This window comes from Anguilla anguilla, chromosome 11 (assembly GCF_013347855.1).
Source record: "Anguilla anguilla isolate fAngAng1 chromosome 11, fAngAng1.pri, whole genome shotgun sequence".
In the NCBI taxonomy this organism is placed as follows: Eukaryota; Metazoa; Chordata; class Actinopteri; order Anguilliformes; family Anguillidae; genus Anguilla; species Anguilla anguilla.
In genome coordinates, this window is record NC_049211.1 from 40732691 (window position 1) to 40760364 (window position 27674).

At 41.6% G+C, this 27674-nt stretch overlaps 1 protein-coding gene and 1 pseudogene across 4 annotated transcripts; both read right to left on the reverse strand.

Moving 5' to 3' along the window:
• LOC118208713 overlaps positions 1–13564 on the reverse strand; it is a 195067-nt pseudogene extending 181503 nt beyond the window's left edge.
• Positions 1–26385, reverse strand: mmp9 (matrix metallopeptidase 9). 4 transcript variants are annotated; one of them, XM_035383635.1, is made up of 13 exons: positions 25902–26381; positions 24769–25007; positions 24272–24420; positions 23597–23725; positions 22960–23133; positions 22211–22384; positions 21052–21225; positions 20423–20578; positions 19876–20068; positions 19118–19251; positions 18254–18404; positions 17145–17248; positions 1–137 (listed from the first exon to the last, which is right to left on the reverse strand). In XM_035383635.1, exons 1-13 carry the CDS (start codon positions 26034–26036, stop codon positions 16–18), a joined length of 2034 nt encoding a protein of 677 aa, XP_035239526.1. In that variant the 5' UTR covers positions 26037–26381; the 3' UTR covers positions 1–15. The 4 variants fall into 4 exon arrangements, 3 of the variants coding, with proteins under 3 accessions (XP_035239526.1, XP_035239527.1, XP_035239525.1); XR_004761623.1 differs by lacking the exon at positions 17145–17248 and adding an exon at positions 1101–1200 and having other exon boundaries at positions 12–137; positions 25902–26382; XM_035383634.1 differs by lacking the exon at positions 1–137 and adding an exon at positions 15476–16775 and having other exon boundaries at positions 25902–26379.
• Positions 26386–27674: the final 1289 nt, after the last annotated feature.

A 27674-nucleotide genomic window follows, 5' to 3' on the forward strand; every position in this document is an offset into this window, starting at 1 on the left:
GGGGAGTCGTCCTCACTAATGGCGGAGGGAGGGGACAGAACACTTCAGAATGTCATACTTGATGTAGCCAACCCGGTCCACCTGCCTTCGGGCGTTCATCCTCCAATAGAAACGTTCGCGGCAGAAGTAGGTGTGTCCTGCAGAGACACATAGCAGACCATTAAATGGTTAATCGTACACTAATTACCCATACTCTCCCTCTATAATCTATGACCTTTTCTGTGTACACATTATGTGCACCATATCTGCCAGGTGTCAGGGAAGTCACTTGAAACTTAACTCTGCAAAAGGCATTAAATGGGTAAATATTTCTGCAGATCCCTCAGAATTTTAAACATAAAATGTTACTAACATGGCCAGCACCCATACCTCCATGCACTCTGCTCCTGCCAAATGGCTGAAGCTAAGCAGGTGTGGGCTTGGTTAGTACTTGGATGGGAGACCACCAGGGAATACTGAGTTGCTGCTGGAAGTGGTGTTGGGTGGGCCAGCAGGGGGCAATCTTCCCTCTGGTACAAATAAGCCCCAATGCCCCAGTGCAGTGACGGGGACATTGTACTGTAGGAGATGCCGTCTTTCGGATGAGACGTTAAACCGAGGTCCTGACTCTCTGTGGTCATTAAAGATCCCATGACACTTATCGCTAAGAGTAGGGGGTTCCCCGGTGTCCTGGCAAAATCCCAGATCTGGCTCTCGCAAACTTGCCACTAAAATCATCCTCAGACTTAATTGACTAAATAAATGTTCTCTCCCTCTCAACCTTCGCTAATGTGTGGTGAGCGTTCTGGCGCAAATTGGCTGCCGTGCATTACCCAGGTGGGTGCTACACATTGGTGGTGGGTGAGGCGAGTTCCCCTTCACTGTAAAGCACTTTGAGCATTTGGAAAAGTGCTATATAAAATATAATTAATATATTTATATATATATATATATAAATAAATAAAACTGAGCCATATGCAATAGAAGATATTTGTTTCTGAATATTGGTGAAAACAGATGTTTATGATTATCACCAGTGATCTGCTGGAATTTTACCACAGCGTAGGTGATGGTGAATAGTTTTCTGCTCCTAGCATTCGATTGTGGACTTGAATACTCACCTTTGTACAGGAAGACATCGTGAGCATCGATGGATACATCTCCAAAGACCTGGTCTAGGGCGGGTAGCCCTCGTCGATGGTCTGGGTTTTTACGTCCAGCCTGTAGATGGCAGTGCGTGACAACGATTGAGAACAGGTTTCAGAGATAAGACACATACAGGTCATGCAGTATTACACAAAAGCTCTGTCTGTTCCAGCTCTCGTCATTATTTTGGTTAGTTAATTAAAGATTTTTTATTTTTTTTGGTTGATTGATTTAGTTTGTCTAAAATGGGACTTTCATTCAATCCATCCAACTGTATGCAGCCCCAGACCACCCAGCACACCGGGAGCTGATAACGGTTCCTCTGTGTGCAATCATACACTATCAAAGGATTTTACACAAGCTTTCCCTGTGGAGACCCTGTGTAAAGATGCCATTCTTCTGTTCCAAAGTCACGCGGATTGAGCCTTGCCACTGCTCACTGTGAAACTCAACAATGTGTGCTGCTGTGGAAAGGAATGTAGGCTAACTGATTTTAATGAGGCTAGAAAGGGACCCATACACTTCAATGGATCCCACTCCACATAAGCATTTAGAGAACGCAGACTTGTCAGTAGTAAACCTTAGCACCACAGTGCCCAGAGAATGCTGCACTCAGACTGTGTCAGTAGCAGACCTGGGTCAAATACGTATTTGTTTTGGATTCAAATACTTTTCTGTGCTCTATTGATCATGCCTGGGGTAATTGAGTCTGCCAATATGACCAGAAGGTGGGGTTTGCACTTTTTGAGAGTATTTCATTGGGTATAATGCACCAAACAACATAAGTAAAGTATAGAAAAGTATTTGAATCCAAAACAAAAACCTATTTGACCCAGGTCTGGTCAGTAGTAAGCCTTAGCAGTGTACACCCACACCCAGCGGCCTGCAGGGGGCAGCAGAGTCAGCCTAAACCGCACACAAGCACGCACTCTCCCCAGGATAGCGCTCGGTAACACGTTACAATAAGGTCACACGGACTGGCATTAACTAATGCAGTTGTTAAGTACAAACTACTGAAAACGTATTCTGCACTGCTTTGTGTATTTGTACATCAAAATGTATGTGTACATCATGAATTCATGTTAACTGCTACGTTAGTTAATGCCAATTCATGAGACCTTGTAAAGAGTTACCCAATACAATCACCCCATGTCTGTGAAGGGTGTGCTGTTGCACTGTGTCCTTAGCAGACCTGTGTCCAATATGATTTTTTATAACTCTTTACATGCTGGTAAATTTTGAAAACACTCCTGCAGATCCATGAGAATTCTCAATGAAACATGCAATTAATTAAAACATTAAGCAATATGAAAAGATTTTGTTTCTGAATGTTGGTGAAAATAGATATTCCTGTCCACAACTGTATATAACTGTCCACAATCTGCTGGACTTTATTTAAAATAAAGTCATTGAACCAGGTCTGGTTGGTATTATGTTTTTGACTATTACATCTTGATTATGTGATGTACAAGAAGAAAATAATCCCCTCAGCTGATGACAACTTCAGTCAGAATTAAATGTTCTGAAACACAGCAGAGGTCAAAGGGCAGGATTCGGAGCTGTTGCCGTGGAGACATTCGTACCTGAGAAGAAGTAGAGTTTCTTAGTGAGCAGATCCTCGAAGGCAGAGTCGATGGTGGAGGGGAGGGCAGGCCACGTCTCGGAGGTGCGGTAAGGACCCTTGATCCCTTTCTTCTGCGATACCTTCCAGTACTGGCTGCACAGGACGAGGCGACAGCCCAATGTTAGAGAAGATTACCATCACCAGCGCTGGGAAACACCCATCATCCATCTTCTTCTCTAATAATTCAATCAATCAACCTCTCAATCAAGAGTTTTTCCAAGAGCCATTTAACACCTTAGTTCACACACAGTGCTTCAACAGATTTCAGACTATTTTAGATTTGGATCACAGGGAACATTATAGGTGTTGAACAAGAGGCTAAAAACAGTTTCTGCTATTAGAGCTTTTGGGCCAGTCTAGGAAACATTGGCCCAGAAGTTCTAATTCTAAAATCTCTGCTGCAGGTTGTCAAGCTTTGACATTTTAAAGCAATTTCAGAGGCTTAGGGTCTATAAACTAGACTGGTTAAGAGGGATATCTGTGTACATGGTGGCAAATGCTCGCTAACAGTGACTTATGACAAACTTAAAACAATAATTCCACCTGCAACGGTTTTCTTTAGTTATACCAATGGCCTTTTGAAGACCTTCCCATGCCAAATTGTGAAATGGCAGACTCCAATTCGTGGGGTACAGATCACTCAAGTGTGTTGGTACGATGCAGAGCCCTTTCCCTTACCCGTCCTTGAACAAGTGCAGCTCCTGCTGGATCAGAGAGAGGGTGTCAAATTTGTTCACACGACAAGCATCAAGAGAGGGGTCCACAGGAGCATGTGTTGTAGTGGTTGTGGTCTGGGGAGTGGTCTTCTCGGTGGGGGTGCGGTCAGTTGCAACACGGGTAGGAGGAATGGGGCCAGGGCCAGGTTTTGGTCCTGTAAGTGAGAATGGGGGTATTTCAGATACAGTTTGGACCATATCTACATGTGCCTTAACCCTATAAGGTGTAAGATCACACATATGCGATTAGAATGATCATAACTGAATATTCTGATATTGATGTAACAATCATTACTGGTAATTGAAAGCGATGGAGTTCTTGAAAAAAAAAAAAACATTTGAATAAACCTACTCTGCAAAGGTAATATGGCAGCAGTTTTGAAATTGCAAATCAAATATTCATATTTCTTTCTTATGAACATGAAAGCAGTATTTAATATCATAATTCTGCACAGGTTCGTCATTCATGTGGTCTGACATTTCAGCTACATATCTGGACAAGCTCATGAATGATTTTGTCCATGATTGTGTGTCCCCATATGATGTACTGTGGTATGTGGACTTTATCTTGGTATGTACCAGAGTTGGTTTATCATGATGAGGAACTAATTGACTCAGGGCCTAACTGGCAGAAACCGAACCTGCATACACACTGCCCCCCCCCCCCGCCCCAAACAAAAAAAAAATATTATGAGATCTGATGCTCAGCAGTCACTGCATCCTCTTGCACAGTTTATCCATGCTGCAGACATACAGTGAGTCCTAATAAGCTCCTGAACATTTTTAATGATGCCAGCAAAAAGTATATGCATTCTACTGTTTGTATATAACGTATTTGATGTTGTCAGTGTATTTAACATTTAACGCGGGACGGAGTGTGGCACAGTGGGTAAGGAACTGCGTGTCACGGTACGGGTGCTGGGACCCAGGCGCAGAGTGGGGAAAAAACCACGAAACTCAAAAAGGGAAAATTAACAAAGACTTTACTAACGACAGGTGAACAAACAGGGAACAGACAAGGCCACAATGGGCTAAAACACAAACTCAAAAAATAATCTAATGAAACAGAAAACAGGAACTCAAAAACACAGACAGGGCAGAACACGGGAAGGCAGAGCACAAGGGAAGGTCAAACGAAACACAAGTCAGGAACAAAATACAGGCAGGTACAAACGGTTTGTAACAAATAGAATTCAGGAACAAACACAACTCGGGGACAAACACAAGTCAGAACAAACGCAACTCGGGGACAAACACAAGTGAGAACAAACGCAGGCAGGTAAATATGGTTTGCAAACAGAGATAGGAAACAAACACAAGGAACCAGCACCTGAGTCAAGGGAACAGAGAACTTAAATAGACAAGGGGTAACAAGACACAGGTGAACTCAAAACAATCAAACCAAAAAAGGAGGGGATAACAAGACACAGGTGAACTCAAAAAACAATCAAACCAGAAGGAGGGGAAAAGACACAGGTGGGAACAATGATGGGATAACGAGACAATGAAACAATCATACAATTAACGGGGGGAGCAGGACACAAAACAGAAGTGCCGCCATCTGGCGGCCCAACAGGGGAAACACAGACAGGAAAACAGGACCATGACACTGCGCTTGTAACCGAAAGGTCGCAGGTTCGATTCCCGGGTAAGGACACTGCCGTTGTACCCTTGAGCAAGGTACTTAACCTGCATTGCTTCAGTAGATATCCAGCTGTATAAATGGATACAATGTAAAGTGCTATGTAAAAGTTGTGTAAGTCGCTCTGGATAAGAGCGTCTGCTAAATGCCTGTAATGTAACATTAACTATATTTTTGCAATGCATATGTTTCAGTAAAATGTAAAAGGTTATTTATTTATTTATTTATTTTTGTGGATGGTGACGTTTAATGGCCTTCTTCCCAAGTGGTTCCCCAAGGCGTTTGTAGGGAGGAAAATGCTTTCATGCGCACCATGCTGCTTTATGCTGAAATGCGCAGTAAATGCGTTTATTCCATTTTGAGTGCATTTCATGTGTGACTTCACTGAGGACGCATGCTGAAAGACAAAATGTCCGACCCCTTTTCCGTTTACACACCACAGATTCAAATCACAATCAGTCTGTACTAGTAGCACAGATACATTAGTTAGGCTAGTAGCATACATCAGTTATACACTTGAAAAAATGTTGTCGTATTGTTGAACTCACATTCATAAATACAAAGCCTGTGATTTCTGTGTTTAGTTAAAAAATGAATTTGGACATTGAGGAAATGATTATTTACAATCCTTCATGCGACTGCAATGTTCTGTAATTTAAAAGCAGTCAACCAATGAGGGGGTTTTATATTTTAATTTATACATGTTTTGTCAATGTACCAAACCAGCTTTCTCCAAATATGAAGAGCTCCTGTTAAATGGCTGTATTCAAAACCAAGTAACAGTGAAAAATGTGCAAACTACCAAATGACTAGGATATTCCTTATTTCTGAATTCCATTAAATTGCAACACAGGTTATGCCATGCGGTGAACCTGCAAACTGTCCAGGGTGTATTCCTGTGTCTCGCCCAATGCATCCTGGGATAGGCTCCAGCACCCCCCACGACCCTGACCAGGAATAAGTGTGTATAGATGATGGATGGGTGGACTCAGGTGTCACATTTACATTCCCGCAATGTTACAGCAATTGGTTTGCATGTAAAACTAATTTGGAAGTTCATTGCTCTGTTGCAGTCATTTTATTGCATGTAAAGCTGAAATGGTATTACATGACTCAAACTGTTTTTGCACAGAAAGGAGTGTAGATTTTTATAATGCAGTACTCTCACAGCAAGCACACCAGGGTCAAATACTTTCACCGTTCAGCCAGTAGTGAAACTCCTACAGACCATTAACAATTTAAAAAGCAACATCTTTTTTTGCAAAACATTCAGAAGAAAATGAATCTTATTTTCATATAATTCGAATTTCCATATAATGACATTTTCATATAATTATAAGGCTTATGTAATTACACATTTTGATGAGGGGCACATTTTGGTAAAAATTCTCAGGGAACAACTGAACAACTGTTTTCGAATGTTAGCAGGTCGCCATATAAAATTTGACCCAGGTTTGAATAAGAAACAAAATTACATTACATTTTTTTAATTTGTTTATTTTAAATAAAGTCTCAGCATGAGGCAATTCCGGTGAGTGTCAAGTGACTGTCTGGCAGTGTTGTCTAAAATGTCTAAAAATGGGCCTTTCAATAGTTAATAGTAGAGTACACAACTTGGTCCTGTGGGGGAGGGCTCTCTGAGCACTGGTGTAGATTCACATCGGAGTAAACCACGTCACTCAGCTCCTGTGTGCTGTCATTGGTCAGAACATCAGCATAGGTCGCTTCAGCGACTCCTGGGGGCTACAATGGGGAGGAAATAATGCAACACTTTACTGTAGGTTCATAAAGCCTTTATAAACTTTACCATCATAGCTATGGGCTCCTTATGTCATGGCTATGAATGTATATAGACTTTATAAAAGCTACATAACCACAACTCTCGCTAATGAATGTAAAGCAAGTAGAAAAGATAACACACATTTTATTTCCTATGAACAATTCATGAACATTTTAAAGGGGATGAAACATCACTTGTGAATTCCAAAGACCACTCTCATTCAAAGACCAAAGTACCTTTTCATTTTTGTCTTCCACAGCTGGTCTTATTTTACCTGAAACGAAATGGGAGTCAGAGTCATGTAACTGTAGGTTTGTACACACTAAGCAGCAGTGGTACCCCTTAATTCCACAAATACTGTTTCTGTACAAATAGCTATAAGTTGTACTGTTTGAAGAAGCTCTCTAACAACATAACCACAGATTTTGTAGTCTCACCAGAAACTTAGCTCCATATAGAACACTGAAAGTTCTGTTTTTGTTGTCATTATTAATTAATGTGGCCAAGTGACCACAATATCATTATACTGTGACCAAGTGACCATGTGATGTACTGTTATAATTAATATTGTGTGCTCCAGGTTCATAATTTTCAGTGAATATTTATATATATATATGCTTTTAATCTGAAATTGAAAATGGGTGAAAATCTGTATGAGATAGAGAACCTTGGCTCCAAAAGTGGTCATTAATGGTTGGCAGTGACTTGGCGGGAAGAATGCTGGCGAAAGTTTCCCCCGTTACATATATAAAGGTTAACATGAACGACAGATTGTTGCCAGATACATATCTGTGGAAACAGCTTCAGATACGGGATTTTGACTCAATGATAGGAGAATGGAAGCGGCACCTGGCAACCTTGACCACAAAGCACCATTAAAATGAGCTTACTAGCCTACTTAGCGTGACATCGGGAGAACAGTAGCCTACACAACTCTGACGTCTACGGAGGTGGGAGCACAGAGAGAAAGAAATAAAGATGACATGACAACTTATTTGATTTCATTATCTGGAAGCATTTACTGTAGATAGTTATGGGCATGCAGAGTCAAGTTCAAACACGGTAAGTACAGTAAGCATTGGCTGAATATGGTAATTGTGGCCTCCGTTCGGCTACTCAGGAAAAGCTGTTTTTTCAAGACTATCTTTGAAATGAATTAAGTGCAGTGCACTGTAATGTACCTGGGAGCCACTTGATTAACACAGGGGTAGTCTGTGTTCAGTTGGATAAACTCCATACATGATAAAAGTGAATATAACTGACGGGTCCTCTCAGTGAGTTTTCTATGGAAGCTTGCCTTCTAAAGCGAAAACTTGACAGAATTATTTAGCAACAGTAAGTAAGGAGAGCTGGACTTTGGCAGAGACTAATCACATAACCGCACACAAACAGGAGCAACTTTTTCGATGTGTGAAAACAAAATCCCGGTGAAAATCTCTTTAAATTGATTAAATTGATTTTTTTTTTTTGTTTTGTTTTTTTGATGAAAACAGAGCCTTACTGTGCTGAAAAATATTCCTTGAATCTCATGTCACCAAAGAGGTTTCTTAACTTACTTTGGTTAAGAAAACTGAAGGGAGGAGGAACAGAGTTGAATATGTGGTGAGTCTGTGGCATATACAGTATATCCACTCTCATTCTGTACCATTATAAGGGCCTGTGAAGATTTTCAGAGCTTGGTTCTTTACAGAAACAGGCCGACATGCCAGTTGCTGTTTTTATTCTGAAGAAGAGAAATCAGTCAAGTTATGGTTAACCACTTCCTCTTTGAAAAGTCTGTTGTTCACTAGGTTTGGCTCAGGACAGTATCTGCAAATGCGTAGCCAATATAAAAGAAGAAATTCTAAATGAGTAGTAATTTTAAAACATTTAGATATACCTCCCCGAAAAGGACATCATCAGATGTCCAGTAAATTTGTGTCCCTCCTGACAATCAAGTTACCACACAAGCTACAGTTGAGACCAAAAGTTTGCATACACCTGGGCTAAAGATATTCAGACTCAGTTTTTCACGACTCCACACATTTCATGTTACCATACATTTCTTTTGGCAAATCAATTAGGGCATCTACTTTGTTCACATCAGAGGTCATTTTAAAACAATTGATTACAGACTGATTTATTTCAGCTTTAATTCCTTATATCAGAATTATAGTGGATCAAAGGTTTACATACACCAAGTTGACTGTCTCTTTAAACAGTCTGGAAGATTCCAGAAATTGATGTAATGACTTTTTAGAAGCTTCTGGTTGGTCAATTGTCATAATTAAGAGTTAATTGGGAGTTAATTGGTACCTGTGGCTGTATTTAAGTCCCTACCTTTAGAGCCACTGCCTTTTTGCCCTGGATACCATGAAAAAAATCCAAGCAACTCAGCCAAGGCCTCAGAAAAAAAAAAAAAAAAAAGTGGACCTCCACAAGTCCAGTTCCTCCTTAGGAGCAATTTCCAAACAACTGAAGGTACCACGAGCTTTTGTACAAACAATTGTATACAAATATAAAAATCTTGGGACCACACAGACACTGCATCATTCAGGAAGCAGGCAGAAATGAACTCCCAGGGCTGAACAAACTTTGGTTCAACTGAACCCCAAGACAACAACAAAGGAACTGGTGAAGGAGTTGGAGGCATCAGGTACAAATGTATCTACATCCACCATTAAGAGACTCCCACATCACCATGGCTGTTGTGAAAGGAAGAAGCCCCTACTCCAAGACCAGAATAAAAAAGCCAGAATGAAGTTTGCAGCTGATCACCAGGATGAAGAACTAGCATTTTGGAGGAGTGTTCTCTGGTCAGATGAAACAAAAATTGAACTGTTTGGCCATAATGGTCAGCGCTATGTATGGAGGAAAAAGGGTGAGGCTGTTAATCCAAGAACACCATCCCAAATATGAAGCGTGGGGGTGGCAGCATCATGTTGCGGGGGTGTTTGGCTGGAAAAAGGACTGGTGCACTTCAGAAGTGCATGGCTTCATGAGGAATGAGGATAATCTAGAAATACTGAAGCAACAACTCAAGACATCTGCTAGAAAGTTAGAACTCGGTTGCAACTGGATCTTCCAACAGAGCAATGATCCTAAGCATACCTCCAAATTTGTAACAAAATGGCTTGAAAACAACAAAGTGAAAGTATTGGAGTGGCCGTCACACACCACACACATGCTTCTAAGAGAAGTCAAAAATAGCACTGCCACCACAAAGGGGAAGCAGTCACAGGTGCTTTCCATGTTGAAAATAGACAGCTGCTTTCCGCTAAGGATTAACTCACGTTTGATCTTCCATGCGACGCCAGCGGCCACACAGCAGAGCAGCAGAAGAGCTCCGGCGGAAATGGCGAGAGTGGGCAGCAGGGATGAAGAATCCCTATCAGGGAGGAAATACCAGGCAACCAATAAGAGTGAGGCACTTTTCCTCAGGAGAGACAGACTCTCTGACAGAGACACACTCTGTCATGTCAGCATGTTCATGTGCAGCAGTCATAAATGGAGAGAGCTTTGTTTGGGGTCATCATTCTGTGCTGCTGGTTACCTTGATGTGTAAATTTATCACAGATTTGAAGAAAACATTTGTTGAATTATTTTGAGGGTCCGTTGTTGACGTTGATGTATAATCTGATGTTATTTTTATTGTGTCACCCTGGTCATGACAGTATCATTTTCCTGTAGTAACCTTTTCAAATAATCTGCATTGTTTAACGCTCAACTTATTTCTGCATTTTTTGTTTTGTGATTATGGTTTACTTACGGATGACTCTTTGCCATATGATTCACCATTGTTGTTCCTTCTTGTTTTATTGTTGACCTCCAATTCCCCTTTTCTGGTTTTCCTACTGTGGATGCAGGAGTTGATTCTACTGGAGTCTTGGATGTGGTTGACATTTCAGAATGGTCTATATATATTTTTTAAACAAAATTATATGCATGAAAAAGTTTTAAAGAGATTTGCAAAAAATTGAACTTTAAGATTTGTGGTTCTTAAAGTATCATAATCATTAATACATAAAATTAGATATATTTCAACAGATTTCACTTAAAGCATCCTTCCAGGTACCCATGATGCAGTGTGAGCACCCTTACCTGCTTCAACATCCAGGTTCACCGGAACCCATTTGTCACTGAGAGAAGAATGTCCCTTCACTCCACAACAGTACACGCCAGTGTCCTGTGCTGTGAGGTTACTGATGGTGATCAGGAACTGTGTGTTGGAAGGGTCATCTCTGATCTGTGTTCTGTCTTCTCTCTCTTTATTTTCAATGTCCACCACAGGGCTACATCCATCCACACCAGCTTTTTTACACCAGTATTTAACACTATCGGTGTAATCTGCAGAATACAGACATCTGATTGTTTGACTGCTGGATGCTTGCCCAATTACATTCACCGGGCCCCAGAGATCTGGTATGGTCGTACCTAGAGGAATTTAAAAAAATGTGTGAAAAGAAAAACACTTGATTACCATAGTGTGAATAAATTAGCCCCGTTTGCTATAGTCTGAAATGCTTCTTTATTTCTTTATTTCGGCTATCTTTTCCCTCAAGTTGTGAACCAGTCCCATACAGTAAAATGTCCAGAGTTAATTATACTCTAATAGAGCACATAATGAGTCCAATAAGGACCATATGCACGCTGCCAGAGCTGATTTAACACAGTTTACTGTGCTGTGCCCATGACCTGAAACATATTCCTCAGTAATGGAGTTGCTATCTGATTCATATCAATATACATATTTTCTCACTTATCTCTATTTTCTAATGATATTTTGGTTTGGATTTCTTGACAATATTCATTACACTGATAATAAATGCTACAGGAATTAACACTGTTTTGATTGCTCCATACCTTCATTCACTTGAACATCCACTGAGACACTTTCATCAAAGCCACTTATTGATATCCCGCACATATAAGACCCCTGATCATCCTTGGTGAGGTCCGTCATTGTGATGTAAAACGCTCCCTCTGCTTTATCATCTCTGATAGAGATCCGGCTCTGAGTATCTGAGTCCCCGGTCTGCACCAGGGTGGAACACGGAAGTAGAAGGTTTTCTTTGCACCAGTATTTGACATGGTCAGCATATGATTTGTGATATTTACACCGGACTGTTATGTTTCTTTTGGTTTGGCTCATCACCCACTCTGGAGCCTGGACTGAGAATGAAATATGAAAAAATGCATACAGAATTAAACATATAAGGGTCTGATTACAGTATTTCATCATAGTATATAAAGCTTAATGCTTTTGCCAAAAAAGAAAAAGAAAATTACTTTCCTTCTGAAAGAGAACCTCACCAGTTTTTAATAACTTCATTAAAATGGTGCATGTTTTTTTATTTTTACAACATATTTATAGACCATATTTTTGTAGAATTTTTTTTTATATTTGATTAATTATTATATTATTCATATGCAACATATACATTGTGAACCATGCACTTACAATATACTGTAGCTTCATATTAAGGTTTTCTGTAATTACCAAAAACTTTATGTTACATGCCTTAATATTCTCAACTCAAAAGTCTCAACTCAAAAGCACTATGACAGGGATTAATGAAAAATACCTTTTTTGACACTGATGTGCACTGGACTCCTTACATCATAGCTGAACCTTCCCGGTATTGATATTCCACACTGATACCATCCATCGTCCTTCTCTCTCAAATCCTTCATAGTTACAGAGAACACTCTCTCTGTTTGATTATATCTAATCGACATTCTTTTGTCTTTGGTGGTGCCATCAGTCTTCACTAAAATGCTACAACGCAGTCGTATTTTTCCTTTGCACCAGTATTTCTCATTCTTATCATAATCTGTATATCTACAGGGGACAGTCACGCTGTCACCCACCAAGACCCTCACTTCCCCTGGACCCGAGACGACAGCAGAGTAGGCTCCTAAAAAAGCACAGAAGAAATGTTATATGTTAATGCTTAAGTGCAGTGTAGCCATTTGATCACTATAGCAAGGCTCCTCGGTACAATGGCACAGAAAAACATTTCAGATTAATGCTTCCCCATAGACACTATGCACATATGTTATAACAACATAAATTTTCATGTTATGAATGTGTTCTCCATGAATTATGCCCAACCCAGTAATTGCATATTTCAGCTTATATCTTTCACATTGCTTAACACAGCTGTTACAGAACATTTACTGTTTATATAAACACATGTATAAGAGCTTACCATGTACATAGTTATACCATAGACAATCGTAAACAAAAACCATATTATGTTAACCACGTTTTCTTTAAGTTTCCACATTTCTGCTCAGCATTCATTGCGTGGATAAAACTCAGTGGTTGATTAAAACCCTGGTACAGCAGAAACTAACACTATTCAGTCCACCACGCTCCTATCCTATAATAATGGATTGCATCAGCCAATCAGAATGAGAGTAAAACAGAGATGTGTGTGTTTACCTGAGAGGAAGGAGAGGACCAAAGGTAGCCTCATTGCTGCTGGATCTGAAGGCGATGCTTCTGTTTTGGAGTGTGTATCTGAAAGAAACAGAAATGGTCTGTGTCCTTCCTGTTTTTAGCTGGGTCTGTGCTGTCATGACCCGAGTGAAGGGAAGGAAATGCAACTGTGGCAAGGGCGTGAGCGCAGGTTTAAGTTCAAGCTTGCACAAGAGTCCTGGGAGTCTGGTGCTTTTATTCACCATGTTAACTCTTTTAACTACAGCCTTGACCTGCTCATATGCAACATTTAGCCACTGTGTATGTATAATACAGCATACACCATTTGTTTTGCTGCATATATTGATGGACAGACCCTAATTATAATTGTTCAGTTTTCTCTGTTTTCTCAAACAGCCAAAGATATTATCACACTGTCAGTTCTCTGCATGATTCATTTGAGCTGGAATTTATCATGTGGCTATTTTTGTGGATGTATGCATGTGTGTGTGTGTGTGTGTGTGTGTGTGCGTGTGTCTGTGAGTTTGTGTGTGCATTTGTGTGTGCGACTCACAGTTGTGAAAAAGTGATAATATGTAAGGCCGCTCTCTCTCTATCTCTATGGTAGAGCTCACAGGAGAGTTAGAGAACATCGGTGGCAGGTGGAAATGGGGAACCAGACAATGTTGGTGTACAGGTGGGTTGGGGGGGGGGGGGGGGGGAGTGGGTGTGCTGTATTATGTGCCAATACCAAAGAGGACAGGAGACTTACACTGGAGGTAGTGGAAGCTACAAGGAGGGCTGGCTATTAATACAGCTCTCTGTAGCGTGGACAGAGAATAAAAGATGAAAACACACATTTAACCAAAGATGTTCAAGGGTATGCTTATAGATTTCTATCACAGTATGTAAAACTTAATGTTGTTACAGAGATAGGGAAAAAAATGCAAATTATCCAAAAAAAATTTTAACTGAAGTTCAATAGAGTGTTATCATTTTGCATGTCTTTGGTTTAAAGTGAATTTAATGAGGGCAGAGGATTTCAAAGTGTGAGGCAGGCCTCCTCAGGGGGGCACCAGACAGCTGCAAGGGAGGCACAGAGAGGGGAGGGTGAATAGACACAAACACACAGCAGACTCACTCACATGATTTAATTAATGAACAGGCAAAACAGAAAAGGTGCTAAAACAGAAGAAATATGCTGACACATTACTGTGAAAATGAAATCACAAGTTGTTTTGGGAGGCTCTCAATTTTTAACTGTCTGTCCCTTTTGGACTAGCCTACTGTTAGGAAAATATAGAGGTCAAAATTGTATTCAGTTTTTTGTTTAGCTGAGAAACTATGTTTAAAATGCCCATGGCACAATTAAAATTGATGAGGTATTCAGCTAGTAGGCTAACCCATTGTAATGTTATAACTTGGCTTGTTCTGATGTTATTACGCCAGTCTGCAGTCTCCAAGGAACCATCTGCAGGCTAGCTAGCTAAGCAACATGGAGAGGTTTTTTAGAGCAGAGGCACCACAGCTTCAAAGCACCGGCACCAAACCAAGTATGATGGCCAGTTAACCTATTTGGGATTTACTTGGACAGGACCGAGTGCCCCTCAGTGTGATTTTCAAAGATATGCTGGCAAATTACAGCATGTGACCAGCAAAACTTCACCGACATTTAAAAACTAGGCATAGCTAGCTAGCAGCTAAACCCCTGGAATTCGTTATATAGAAACGAGAGGCATTTTGAAGACAGGTAATGTTTAGCAATGTAAAGAGCGTGAGGTGGGGATGTCTGCGTGTATGTGTGTGTGTGTGTTCATCTGTATATGTGTGTGTGTGCGTGTGTGTGCGTGTGTGTGTGTGTGTGCGTGTGTGCTTGTGTGTTTGTGTGTGAGTGTGCTTGTGTGTGTGTGTGTCTTGACACTACCCGTTTTCACAAAACGTTACCCCAGTGGTTTGAGGAGAAGAACACTGATATTACCCATATGGCCTTTTCAGTCACATGATCTGAATCATGTTTAATATTTACAGTATATATTTTGCAAGGGCACCTGATACAGCTTTCTCCAGTTCCACCAACTAAGTGTGAGTTGATTGACTTTCCTGTGGAAAAGTTATGTCATTCTGCAGAATTCCAGACTCTGATAGACTCTATGCCAGAGTAGATATAATCACAGCAGACACAGTAGGTATTTAAATGGCTTGTTTATTGAACTTGCAGTTCTGCAAAGTGACAACATTTCCCTTGAGCTATAAAATAACTTAATATTGGACTGAGATTCTAATATGCCTTCCAGTGCATTGAGGCAGTTTTCATTTCATGAGCATAACAAGAAAAAATGCTTATGATAAGACTCAAATAAAATAAAATAAACAATTTAAATAATCAAGGCTTTCAAAGCAGAGACAAATGACTTAGAGTTTGCTCCAGGCAAACAGGTTAAAAGCAGTAGAAACAGACCGAGAATTCGGTCTGCTGAATTAGAAACTTTAATTTCAGTACAAACAATAAGAATTATTAAACAACATGTAGGTACATATTTGTAAGAATTGATGATTTAACTTTCTCACCATTGGTGAAAATGTCAATGATAGTCAGATGAATAATTTGCAACATTATTGCAAAATTGTTATTCACAGATTTGAATTATTTTTGCTCTTTGGTCTTTGTGTTTCATCCAAAAACACATATTTGGTCACATGTATAAATTAAGAAATACTTAATATTGCCATGAATCAGACATGTGGTAGTATGTGAGAAAAAAGTTCATTCACATATTATGGTGCATTGTTTTTGTGACCAACCAGAGAGCCTGATGGTTGTGACAGGCAATGTCCACTGTTAAATTACAGTGATATATAATTGTGCAAAACATACGTATGTGGTAATGTGTCACTGTACCTTTCAAAGTGACACACAACAAAATCTTGACTTTAAAAGAACAGATAAAAAACTATTTTATTTCAAGTGCTATGTTCTGAAACATTGGTAACCAACCCTGTTTCTGGAGATCAAACAGGTTTTCATTCCAACCCTAATTTGGCACACTACTGATAAGCAGCTGAACAAGACCTCTAGCTGTTGAAAGAGGTGTGCTTTGCTAGAGTGGGAGTGAAAACCTACAGGACGTAGGGTTGGTTACCACTGTTCTGAAATAGCCTTGAGCATGAGGCCAAATATTCCCATTTCATATCATCGAAGACGATGATTCAAACCTCAGGAATTGCAGGTGCAACGTGTCATTCTCAAACTGTCTCGTCAGGCTTTTCAGCTGATACGACACAGTTAAGTCCCACAGGGGTAACAAAATGCTCAACGCCAGTTAATTATTCTGAAGAGATCTGCAAAGGGGGGAGTCGTCCTCACTAATGGCGGAGGGAGGGGTCAGGACACTTCAGAACGTCATACTTGATGTAGCCAACCCGGTCCACCTGCCTTCGGGCGTTCATCCTCCAATAGAAATGTTCGCGGCAGAAGTAGGTGTGTCCTGCAGAGACACACAGCAGACCATTAAATGGTTAATCATACACTACTTACCCATACTCTCCCTCTATAATCTATGACCTTTTCTGTGTACACATTATGTGCACCATATCTGCCAGGTGTCAGAGAAGTCACTTGAAACTTAACTCTGCAAAAGGCATTAAATGGGTAAATATTTCTGCAGATCCCTCAGAATTTTAAACATAAAATGTTACTAACTGAGCCATATGCAATAGAAGATTTTTGTTTCTGAATATTGGTGAAAACAGATGTTTATGATTATCATCAGTAATCTGCTGGAATTTTACCACAGCGTAGGTGATGGTGAATAGTTTTCTGCTCCTAGCATTCGATTGTGGACTTGAATACTCACCTTTGTACAGGAAGACATCGTGAGCATCGATGGGTACACCTACAAAGACCTCGTCTACTTCGCGCGGGTAGCCCTTGTCGATGGTCTGGGTTTTTACGTCCAGCCTGTAGATGGCAGTGCGTGACAACGATTGAGAACAGGTTGCAGAGATAAGACACATACAGGTCATGCAGTATTACACAAAAGCTCTGTCTGTTCCAGCTCTCATCATTATTTTGGTTAGTTAATTAAAGATATCTTTTTTTTTTGGTTCATTGATTTAGTTTGTCTAAAATTTGACTTTCATTCAATCCATCCAACTGTATGCAGTCCCAGACGCTGCACTCAGACTGTGTCAGTAGTAAACCTTAGCAGCACAGCATCCACAGAACGCTGTCCTCAGACTGTGTCAGTAGTAAACCTTAGCACCACAGTGCACAGAGAACGCAGCACTCAGACTGTGTCGGTTGTAAACCTTAGCAGCACAGCATCCACAGAACGGTGCACTCAGACTGTGTCAGTAGTAAACTTTAGCAGTGGCCAGAGAACGCAGCACTCAGACTGTGTCAGTTGTAAATCTTAGCAGTGTCCAGAGAATGCTGCACTCCGACTGTGTCAGTAGTAAACCTTAGCACCACAGTGCCCAGAGAATGCTGCACTCAGACTGTGTCAGTAAACCTTAGCAGCACAGTGCACAGAGAATGCAGCACTCAGACTGTGTCAGTTGTAAACCTTAGCAGTGCCCAGATAATGCTGCACTCAGACTGTGTCAGTTGTAAACCTTAGCAGTACCCAGAGAATGTTGCACTCAGACTGTGTCAGTTGTAAACCTTAGCAGTACCCAGAGAATGCTGCACTCAGACTGTGTCAGTAGCAGACCTGGGTCAAATACGTATTTGTTTTGGATTCGAATACATTTCTGTGCTCTATTGATCATGCCTGGGTAATTGAGTCTGCCAATGTGACCAGAAGGTGGGGTTAGCACTTTTTGAGAGTATTTCATTGGTTCCAATGCACCAGACAAGATAAGTAAAGTGTAGAAAAGTATTTGAATCCAAAACAAAAACCTATTTGACCCAGGTCTGGTCAGTAGTAAGCCTTAGCAGCGCTGCCGCTCTGTGGCTCCTCACCTCCAGTATTTCTCCCCGCCGAAGAGCAGGGCCTTGCCCTTGCCCCTCTCCAGGGCTCCCTCCACACGCTCCAGGCTGCCAGGCAGGCCCAGCTTCTCCAGGCTGCGGGGCCCCAGCACGCTGCTCCCGGTGTACACCCACACCCGACGGCCTGCAGGGGGCAGCAGAGTCAGCCTAAACCGCACACAAGCAGGCACTCTCCCCAGGATAGTGCTCGGTAACATGTTACAGTAAGGTCACACTGGCATTAACTAATGCAGTTGTAAAGTACAAACTACTGAAAATGTATTCTGCACTGCTTCGTTAATGTATTTGTACATCGTGAATTCATGTTAACAGCTACGTTAGTTAATGCCAATTCATGAGACCATATTGTAAAGAGTTACCCAACACAATCACCCCATGTCTGTGTGAAGGGTGTGCTGTTGCACTGTGTCCTTAGCAGACCTGTGTCCAATATGATTTTTTAGATTATTTTTTATAACTCTTTACATGCTGGTAAAATTTGAAAACACTCCTGCAGATCCATGAGAATTCTCAGTGAAATGTGCAATTAATTAAAACATTAAGCAATATGAAAAGATTTTGTTTCTGAATGTTGGTGAAAATAGATGTTCTGTATAAACTGTCCACAATCTGCTGGAGTTTTACTGGTGTCTAAAGGGTTATTAAAGTATTTCAAATAAAGTAATTGAACCAGGTCTGGTTGGTATTATGTTTTGACTATTACTTCTTGCTTATGTGATGTACAAGAAGAAAATAATCCCCTCAGCTAATGACAACTTCAGTCAGAATTAAATGTTCTGAAACACAGCAGAGGTCAAAGGGCAGGATGCGGCGCTGTTGCCGTGGAGACATTCGTACCTGAGAAGAAGTAGAGTTTCTTAGTGAGCAGATCCTCGAAGGCGGAGTCGATGGTGGAGGGGAGGGCAGGCCAAGTCTCGGAGGTGCGGTAAGGACCCTTGATCTCGTTCTTCTGCGTCACCTTCCAGTACTGGCTGCACAGGACGAGGCGACAGCCCAATGTTAGAGAAGATTACCATCACCAGTGCTGGGAAACACCCATCATCCTTCTCTAATAATTCAATCAATCAACCTCTCAATCAAGAGTTTTTCCAAGAGCCATTTAACACCTTAATTCACACACAGTGCTTCACCCCTGGACTCCAGACCACTACAGATTTCAGACTGTATTTTAGGTTTGGATCATAGGGGACATTATAGGTGTTGAACAAGAGGCTAAAAACAGTTTCTGCTATTAGAGCTTTTGGGCCAATTTAGGAAACATTGGCCCAGAAGTTCTAATTCTAAAATCTCTGCTGCAGGTTGTCAAGCTTTGACATTTTAAAGCAATTTCAGAGGCTCAGGGTCTATGAACTAGACTGGTTAAGATGGATATCTGTGTACATGGTGGCAAATGCTCACTAACTGTGACTTATGACAAACTTATTATACAATAATTCCACCTGCAATGGTCTTCTTTAGTTATACCAATGGCCTTTTGAAGACCTTCCCATGCCAAATTGTGAAATGGCAGACTCCAATTCGTGGGGTACAGATCACTCAAGTGTGTTGGTACGATGCAGAGCCCTTTCAGTTCTCCTTTCCCGCTGCTAGCTTACCCGTCCTTGAACAAGTGCAGCTCCTGCTGGATCAGAGTGATGGTGTCAAATTTGTCCACACGACAAGCATCCAGAGAGGGGTCCACGGGAGCAGGTGTAGTAGTGGTTGTGGTCCGGGGAGTGGTCTTCTCGGTGGGGGTGGGGTCAGTTGCAGCACGAGTAGGAGGAACTGGGTCAGGGCCAGGTTTTGGTCCTGTAAGTGAGAGTGGGGGTATTTCAGATACAGTTTGGACCATCGCTGCATGTGCTTTAACCCTATAAGGTGTAAGATCACATATATGTGATTAGAATGTTCATAACTGAACATTCTAGTGTTGATGTAACAATCATTACTGGTAATTGAAAGCAATGGAGTTCTTGAAAAAAAAAACATTTGAAAAACCTACTCTGCAAAGTTAAAATCGCAGCAATTTTGAAATTGCAAATGAAACATTCATATTTCTTTGTTATGTAATGAGGGAAAATGCAAAAATACATGCAATCTCCGGCTCCAATGCAAAGCGATTACAAATGTGAATTTAGCTTTATTTCGCTGTTCATAACTGACCATAGAGATACTGGATGCCTTCAATGTCATCTTGATGCAGGGAAAACCTCTCCACATAGCTGTACATGGGGAACATGAGGGCCTCCTGGACGGTGGAGTGGTCCAGACCCAAAGCGTGTCCAAACTCATGAGCTGCTACCAGGAACAAGCTGTAGCCTGAGGAACATTCGAGGAAACACACCGTCACGCATGAGTCACGTATCTTTAATACACCTTTAGTCTTGAGAGAATCTGGTTAAATCTTGGAAGAGAGATATTACCATGCAATCTGAGCGCAATCAAACAATTGGTGTGAGGGGTGACTTGTAAAAGTTATAAGGAAAGACTTCAGAAAGACTCAGCAAATGGAGACAAAGGGGTGCCTGATTTAGACAATGAAATTGATTTAAAAAAGTAAAAAACAAAGTGAACTGGAGAGGGTATTTCAGTTTGAGTTCTGTCAGAAACCCGAGGCGGGCATAAGTGGAAGTGCGCTAATGCTACATGCTACATGGATTTCAGGAAGCTTCTCACTGTCTGTATGTGACGTAGCTGAGATGGACAGAACGGCCCGACGTCGTACGTTCTCAGAGCGTTTTGTGATTTGTGTTTCCCTGTGAGAAGGACAGGGCGGCCCCCGGCGCGCTCACCCTTGTCGGGGCAGAACCCCCACTTCTGGTCGCGGTCGTAGTCGCCCGTCGTCGCGCACCACAGCTTCCCGTCTCCGCGGCCCTCGCTGGTGCAGGAGTCGTACGTGTCTCCCAGGAACTTAAACGGGAACTGGCAGGGCTCTCCCTCAGAGTTTCCACCAATCACAGCCGTGTCTGTCATAGGGAGCGCATCACATCATTATTATTATTATTCATCTGGATTAAATATGTATTTGAAATACTTTAATTGTTTAGATGCTAGTTAAAATTGAAAAAAGTGTCAAAATATTTTGTTCCAAATGTTGGTAAAAATATTTTCTTTTTACTGTTGTCTAAAGGCTTACTCACATTTTTAAATAATTATTAAACCCAGATCAGTTGACAATATTTGTCTTGGCAGCCTCATCTAGGGATATTTTTAGAACACTTAGTCACAAGAATCACTAAATGCTGATTGTTTTATGCCGATTGCCTCAGGCACTGTTATCTGAAACCGCAACGTAATTGGTTCACACAACGGAATACTGTGGTGACTGACAGCTAATTTCAGTTCCACCCACTGTGAGGTTCATGAAGGTTCATTTTCCCAACACTACCATTAAGAAAGGGCTGACATTGACCTTGCCTTCCAAGCATATGAGTGCACCCAAACCAAGCCAAGAAAATGTGCGCCACACCATTACGGAACTACTATTGTGTTCATGTGGTTACGTTCACACTAATCCTAACCGCAACCCTAAACCCGAACCCTAAACCCAAACCCTAAACCCAAACCCTAAACCCAAACCCTAAACCCGAACCCTAAACCCGAACCCTAAACTCGAACACTAAACCCCAACCCTAAACCCGAACACTAAATCCGAACTTTAAACCCGAACCCTAAACCCAAACACTAAACCCGAACACTAAACCCCAACCCTAAACCAGAACCCAAAACCCGAACCCTAAACCCAAAACCCAAACCCTAAACCCGAACCCTAAACACTAAACCCGAACCCTAAACCCAAACACTAAACCTGAACCCTAAACCCGAACCCTAAACTCGAACCCTAAACACTAAACCCGAACCCTAAACCGGAACACTAAACCTGAACCCTAAACTCGAACTCTAAACTCGAACCCTAAACCCCACCCCGTCTGCCCCGCAGCGCCCCCTCACCGCGGTTTGGGCAGAAGCCGTATTTCTTGTCCTGGTCGAAGTTCTTGGTGGTGGCACACCAGCGGTAGCCATCGCTGCGGCCCTCCGTGGTGCAGCTGTTGTAGGTCTCGCCCAGGAACACGAAGGGGAACACGCACGCAGCCCCGTCACTGTTACCATCAAACGTGTACAGCACTGAGGGAAAGGAGAGCAGGGAAGTGCATGTGTGGACGCAAACCCACCACAGACTCATCTAGAGTGTGTACAAGTACAGATTTCCCAGCTGCACAGGCATAATTCAGAAGGCCCAAGACTAAAACAACAGCAACGGAGAGGGAGAGAATCCTTTAAACTGAGAACATTAAAAACTTAAAATGAGCATTGAGTGATTGCATTACACGTTATTTAAGAAAATTTGTTCAAGTTCTGTTCGATTAACAGTAAAATTTCACATGCAAGAGGATGTGTTAATATCCAACACACTTTTTGCATTGCTACTTTTCTGTTACTTTCAGTGCATTTTGTGTCACTTTTGTGTTACAAATATACAATTTATGTCTTAGAAATGGAGACTTTTAACACTGACTGTATGGAAAGTAACACAAAATGTGTTGCCCTTGACTAGGAGGTGTGTTAAAGAAAAGTACACATTAGGTGTTGTTTTTAACACATTTGTTTTGAGAGTGCTGGATCTCTTAAAGCAAATTCATCAAGGGAGGGTTCTCTTCTGCTTTAAGCTCTGTTTCCCCAAAATTCAGCTGCAGACTCACGTTCGCTGGGGCAGAAGCCGTACTTCTTGTCTCTGCCGTAGTCTGCTGTGGTGGCACACCAGGGCAGGCCGTCAGAGCGCCCCTCGGTGGTGCAGGTGGAGTATGACTTCCCCTCGAACACGAACGGGAACTGACACAACGCACCCTCAGCGTTGCCATAGTACGTCTTCACCACTGTAAACAGGAGTCAATTTTTTCATAAATAAGTTTCAGCAGGTTTACATTTATGTCCTGTGAAAGATGTTTTTTTTTTTTATATTTCAGAAAAAATAAATGTTCTAAAATGTTTTTGAAATTGCCCCAAAAGTGCAAAACATTTACATTGGAATGGATTCTAATATTGGGTCATCACCAAGAAACATTTGCAAAGTTGCTCAATCATGAGGGCCATGCTTGTGGATCCACCAGAGTCACGTGATGATGATTTGTGATGAGTCCGGCTTTGTATGTTCTCAATATTCTAATTCAGCTATATCCACATATGAGACTGGTAACCAGTTAGTTCACATGGTTGCATGTGAACTCACTAACTGGCATGTCATAATTAAATATAAGAGAGCGTAAATAAAGATGCACATTGCTTGTTAAGGACAGTGCGATGAGTGTATCAGGAGCAGTATTCATGATGCTTCCTCACCCGGTCCTTTCCCAAGGGTCCAGAACTCATCGTCGTCAAAGTGGGCGTCGCCCTGAACCCCCTCCCCTGGGGGGTAGGCGTGGGCCAGCAGGCCGTCTTTGCCGTCAAATGGGTAGGGATCTCCGTGATCTGGAACAAAAACCGAAATCGCACGTCGCTCCCATCCTTTTGCCTGCTGTGTAACTTCCCATCATGCACTGAACAGGCACTGAGTTTTTTATCGCAATCTCCCCTGAGGTTCAACATTAAAACTGTTTCTGTCTCTTTCTCAGACAGGGGGCTGATCTACGGTCAGTATTCAGCAGGGTTGGAGTTTCAGTTCCATTTCAGTTCTATACAGTCAATTCAGGAAATTAACTGAAATTCAGTTTGTGAACTGAAACTCACGGAATATTGTCTAAGGTGGGCTGCTGATTGGTTGGGCGCATTCAGGACTGTGATGTAGCCTCAGTATAAACTATGTGCACTCAGCTTGTTTGGGCATTGAACTAGAATTTTGCTTAACTCAGCTGACTGCACTGAAATGGTTTTGAAACTCAACCCTGGTGTCCAGAATGATTTGGCAAAGTCGTAATTGAACCTCAAACTTAAAAGCTGCCCCTGGAACAGCAGGTAGAGGCAGCTGTTAATCAGGTCCATTTGGGCAGCCCCTTAAGCACCAGGTCTTGGGCTCACCTGCTCTCCCGAAGGACACCATGATGTCAGCGGTCCCGTCATAGAGGCGGGTGAACGTCAGTGGGGTGACCTCACTCCACACCTTGAACGCTCGCGCAAAAGCATCATCGATCACGGAGCCTTCCATGTCTGGAGAATAGTTCAAGATCCTGCGGGGCGCAACCATAGACAACGTTCAGTTAACCTGGAATGGACCATTTCTGAACAAGCACACAGTGTCCAGTTATTCTGGGAGAGATCGAATAAGTAAGTCCTAAACTTGTGTCACAGTGCATCTACCTTCTAACAGACTCCCTCAACCCCTCCTGAACTATAGCATGGGAACCACTGCAAAATAGGATCTGTACGATGATACAGGATCTATCAAAGGGATTAATGGGAGAATGGAACGTCAATTTGCCCAGTAGCACAACATCAGTAGAGTCACTGATGGACCAGGGAACAGATCCTGTATGTGATTGGACAGCCCTTCCTCTGCCGTCCCATACCCCCAGTACCTGTAAGTGATGTCGTTGTGGTCCCATTTGAGGTCACCCGCGAACGTCTGATAGTTGCGGATGTCGGGGACTCCACAGCGGGGCTGTTTCATGGCGGTGACTGTGGGCTGGTCCAGCTCTCCGGTCTCTTCCAGGCCTAACTGCTGCTGCAGCATCTTCAGAGCCTTGGACTTGGACATGGATGGCTCCAAGCCACTGCGGTGCTGAACATTCATGTAGCCAAACCGCCGTAGGTAGTCCTGAGAAGGACACAGTCATTTCCCTGGTCAGACAAATCGCTTTGACACTTTAAAGAGTAGGTATTTTGGAATGTTTTTTTTTTTCTTTTTCTTCAAATAATAAGTCAGTGTTCTAGAACATTGCTTTCAATCCCCAGTAGTGATTGTTACATCAGTATTAGAATGTTCAGTTAAGAACATTCGAATCACATATTTGTGACCTTACATCAAAAAAATCATACAGTCATTTCTACTGTAATCTAATATAATCTGGTCCTCTCACATGTGATATACATAACTTTAATCGCATACAGCCAAATTCACTGAAATCTAATAAACTCTTATCATTATACAGTGAGATAAATATTTCTGTCTGATTGAGTCAAATTGACTGTAATCAAATTTAATCTGGTCTAATTTAATAATAGCCTTTATCTAGGCAAATCATAAATCAAACCTGGGATAAATACTTTATTTGAAATATCTTAACCCTTTAGGCACTCATTACAATTCCTGCACATTATTGGCAATTTTAGATTAAACATTATAGAAGAAACTCAAGGATCAATGACAGTTTCTACAAATTTTGTCAATGCCTCAATAGTTTACGTATTTCAAAGATGAATTTTACCAAGGTTTTCCGAAAAGAACCTGCATCAAGTTCATGTCACTAAATGATTAAAATCAATATCTGATTAAACACTGGCTTTTATTTTTTATAACTGAAAACCAAATTAACTCCCAAACAGTTTCACACCTGCACAGAAATCTCAACAGCCTAAATAAATTAATGTACTTTTTTTTTTTGCCCGCAGATTAACAGTCACCAAACAAATTAATCAAAAATAAGACACTAAACGACACCATAGCAACCACATGCAAACCCCAACAGAACATTATATGGGAGGAACTCACGTCCGCCAGCTCGGTGTCGGTCCTGTTCTTGAGTATGTCTCCAGGGAAGGTAACAAAGATGGATTTGAGGGGGAGACACCACCCTCCCAGGGCGCAGGTCCCCAAAACAAGGAGAGCGAGGACTGTGGATCTCATCCTGACTTCTTTGCCCCCGGTCTTCTTTGGTGGGATAATGCAAAGCTCTACTCGGGAGAGCAGAAACACTCTGAAAAGGCTTTCACAGCGACACTATACAGCAGATACAGAACTCCTCACCCAGATATCTCAAGTTATCTGGAACTTAATAAAGATTTTTTTTTTTTTTTGATGTTAAGGTTCTGTTTCTCTCCTTTACTTCTGTTTTGGTGTGTTTCTGCCCTGGTCCTTCTCTGCTCTCTCCCTGCAGCTGTGAAGTCTGTATTTATGCGCTGTGAAATGTGTTAGTCACTTTGACACGCCCCCGTCTGTGTGTCTCACATCTCCACTCCTACTTGTGTCCTCTGGGGGTGGAAATCATATATGCTTACATACACAACCCCCCTTTTCAGTTTTGTTTAAGTTAAGGGAAGGGGGATTTTCTAAATGTCTGCCTTATTTGGTATGGTTCCTGGATCTGTTTTGGAAGGCAGTACTGAAATACTTCAATATGAAGTTGCAACACATCATAAACAGATATCAAATTTCTGCTTCAAACAATTCAATAACATAGTTCTACTCTATAAACTTGCTGTGTATAAGAACAGTACTTTTTCTCCAGGTTAAGCGTTTAAATCAAGTGTATGTTTTTCTTCTTCTTTTTTTCACATAAAAGGTAAATACATTCCCTGTTGTGTGGATTTCAAAACTCACTCAGACTGGTATCATCTGGCATTTGGGCACAGATGATGACACAGCGATGGACTGGCATGCCTGTTGACTCATTCCTGGATTATTGTAATTTATCAGATTGCAGCACTTCTGGGTTTCACCACACGGTGTTGTGCTTCAGAGGAGCACTTTTTTCTTTTCACTGTGTTCAAAAGTGTGCCAGGAAACTGTGGCAACGCGTAATCTGTGCGCGTATTTGTGCGCGCGCACATATCCATGCGTTTTGTGTATGCACAATTGCCCTGGTGCTGAGTGAGGGGAGAAAGCTGTGGACCCTTTATTCAGTAATTACATCGGGGTCCGTGCTATTCCCGCAATATTCAGAACAATGCTCAGTGAGATATTAATTTAACATTGTATCGTGGTAAGGGCAGTCAGTTTAAACGGTTCTTTCGTCCATCAGACACACACGCAAACGCAGAGGTGGCACCGCTAACCACTGGATTAAGAGGAAGCCACCGTAAACGGAGCGGATAGTCAGTTTACTGAGCGCATGAATAAAATACTGCCAAGTGCATTTTTGAAAGCGTCCGATTGTAGCTCCCAATGTTTGTCAACATAGCGTCGTTTTGTAAGGTTAAAGGAAGCTACCTAACTAGGTGTCTATCCAGTTGTTAGACATTTATAACAACAGCGACTCTAATTCTGGATGGGAATTGTGTTTTGAAGACTAAATGGTATGATAGCTAGCGAACAATCACTATCAAATACAATACGTACATCATTGGCATTGCATTCGGTTACACCACCACCAGACTAGCCCAAAATGTTGGATATGCACTTTGACACAGATGTGCATTCAAAAGCCTATGCATTGACGATGTAGTTAGAGAATGTTTCGTCTGCACCACGCACGTTATAAGGAGAGCTAGCAAGCTAGAAGTCGCTAATGATAGTTTATTGAAATGTGGCTAACTTTGCACTAAG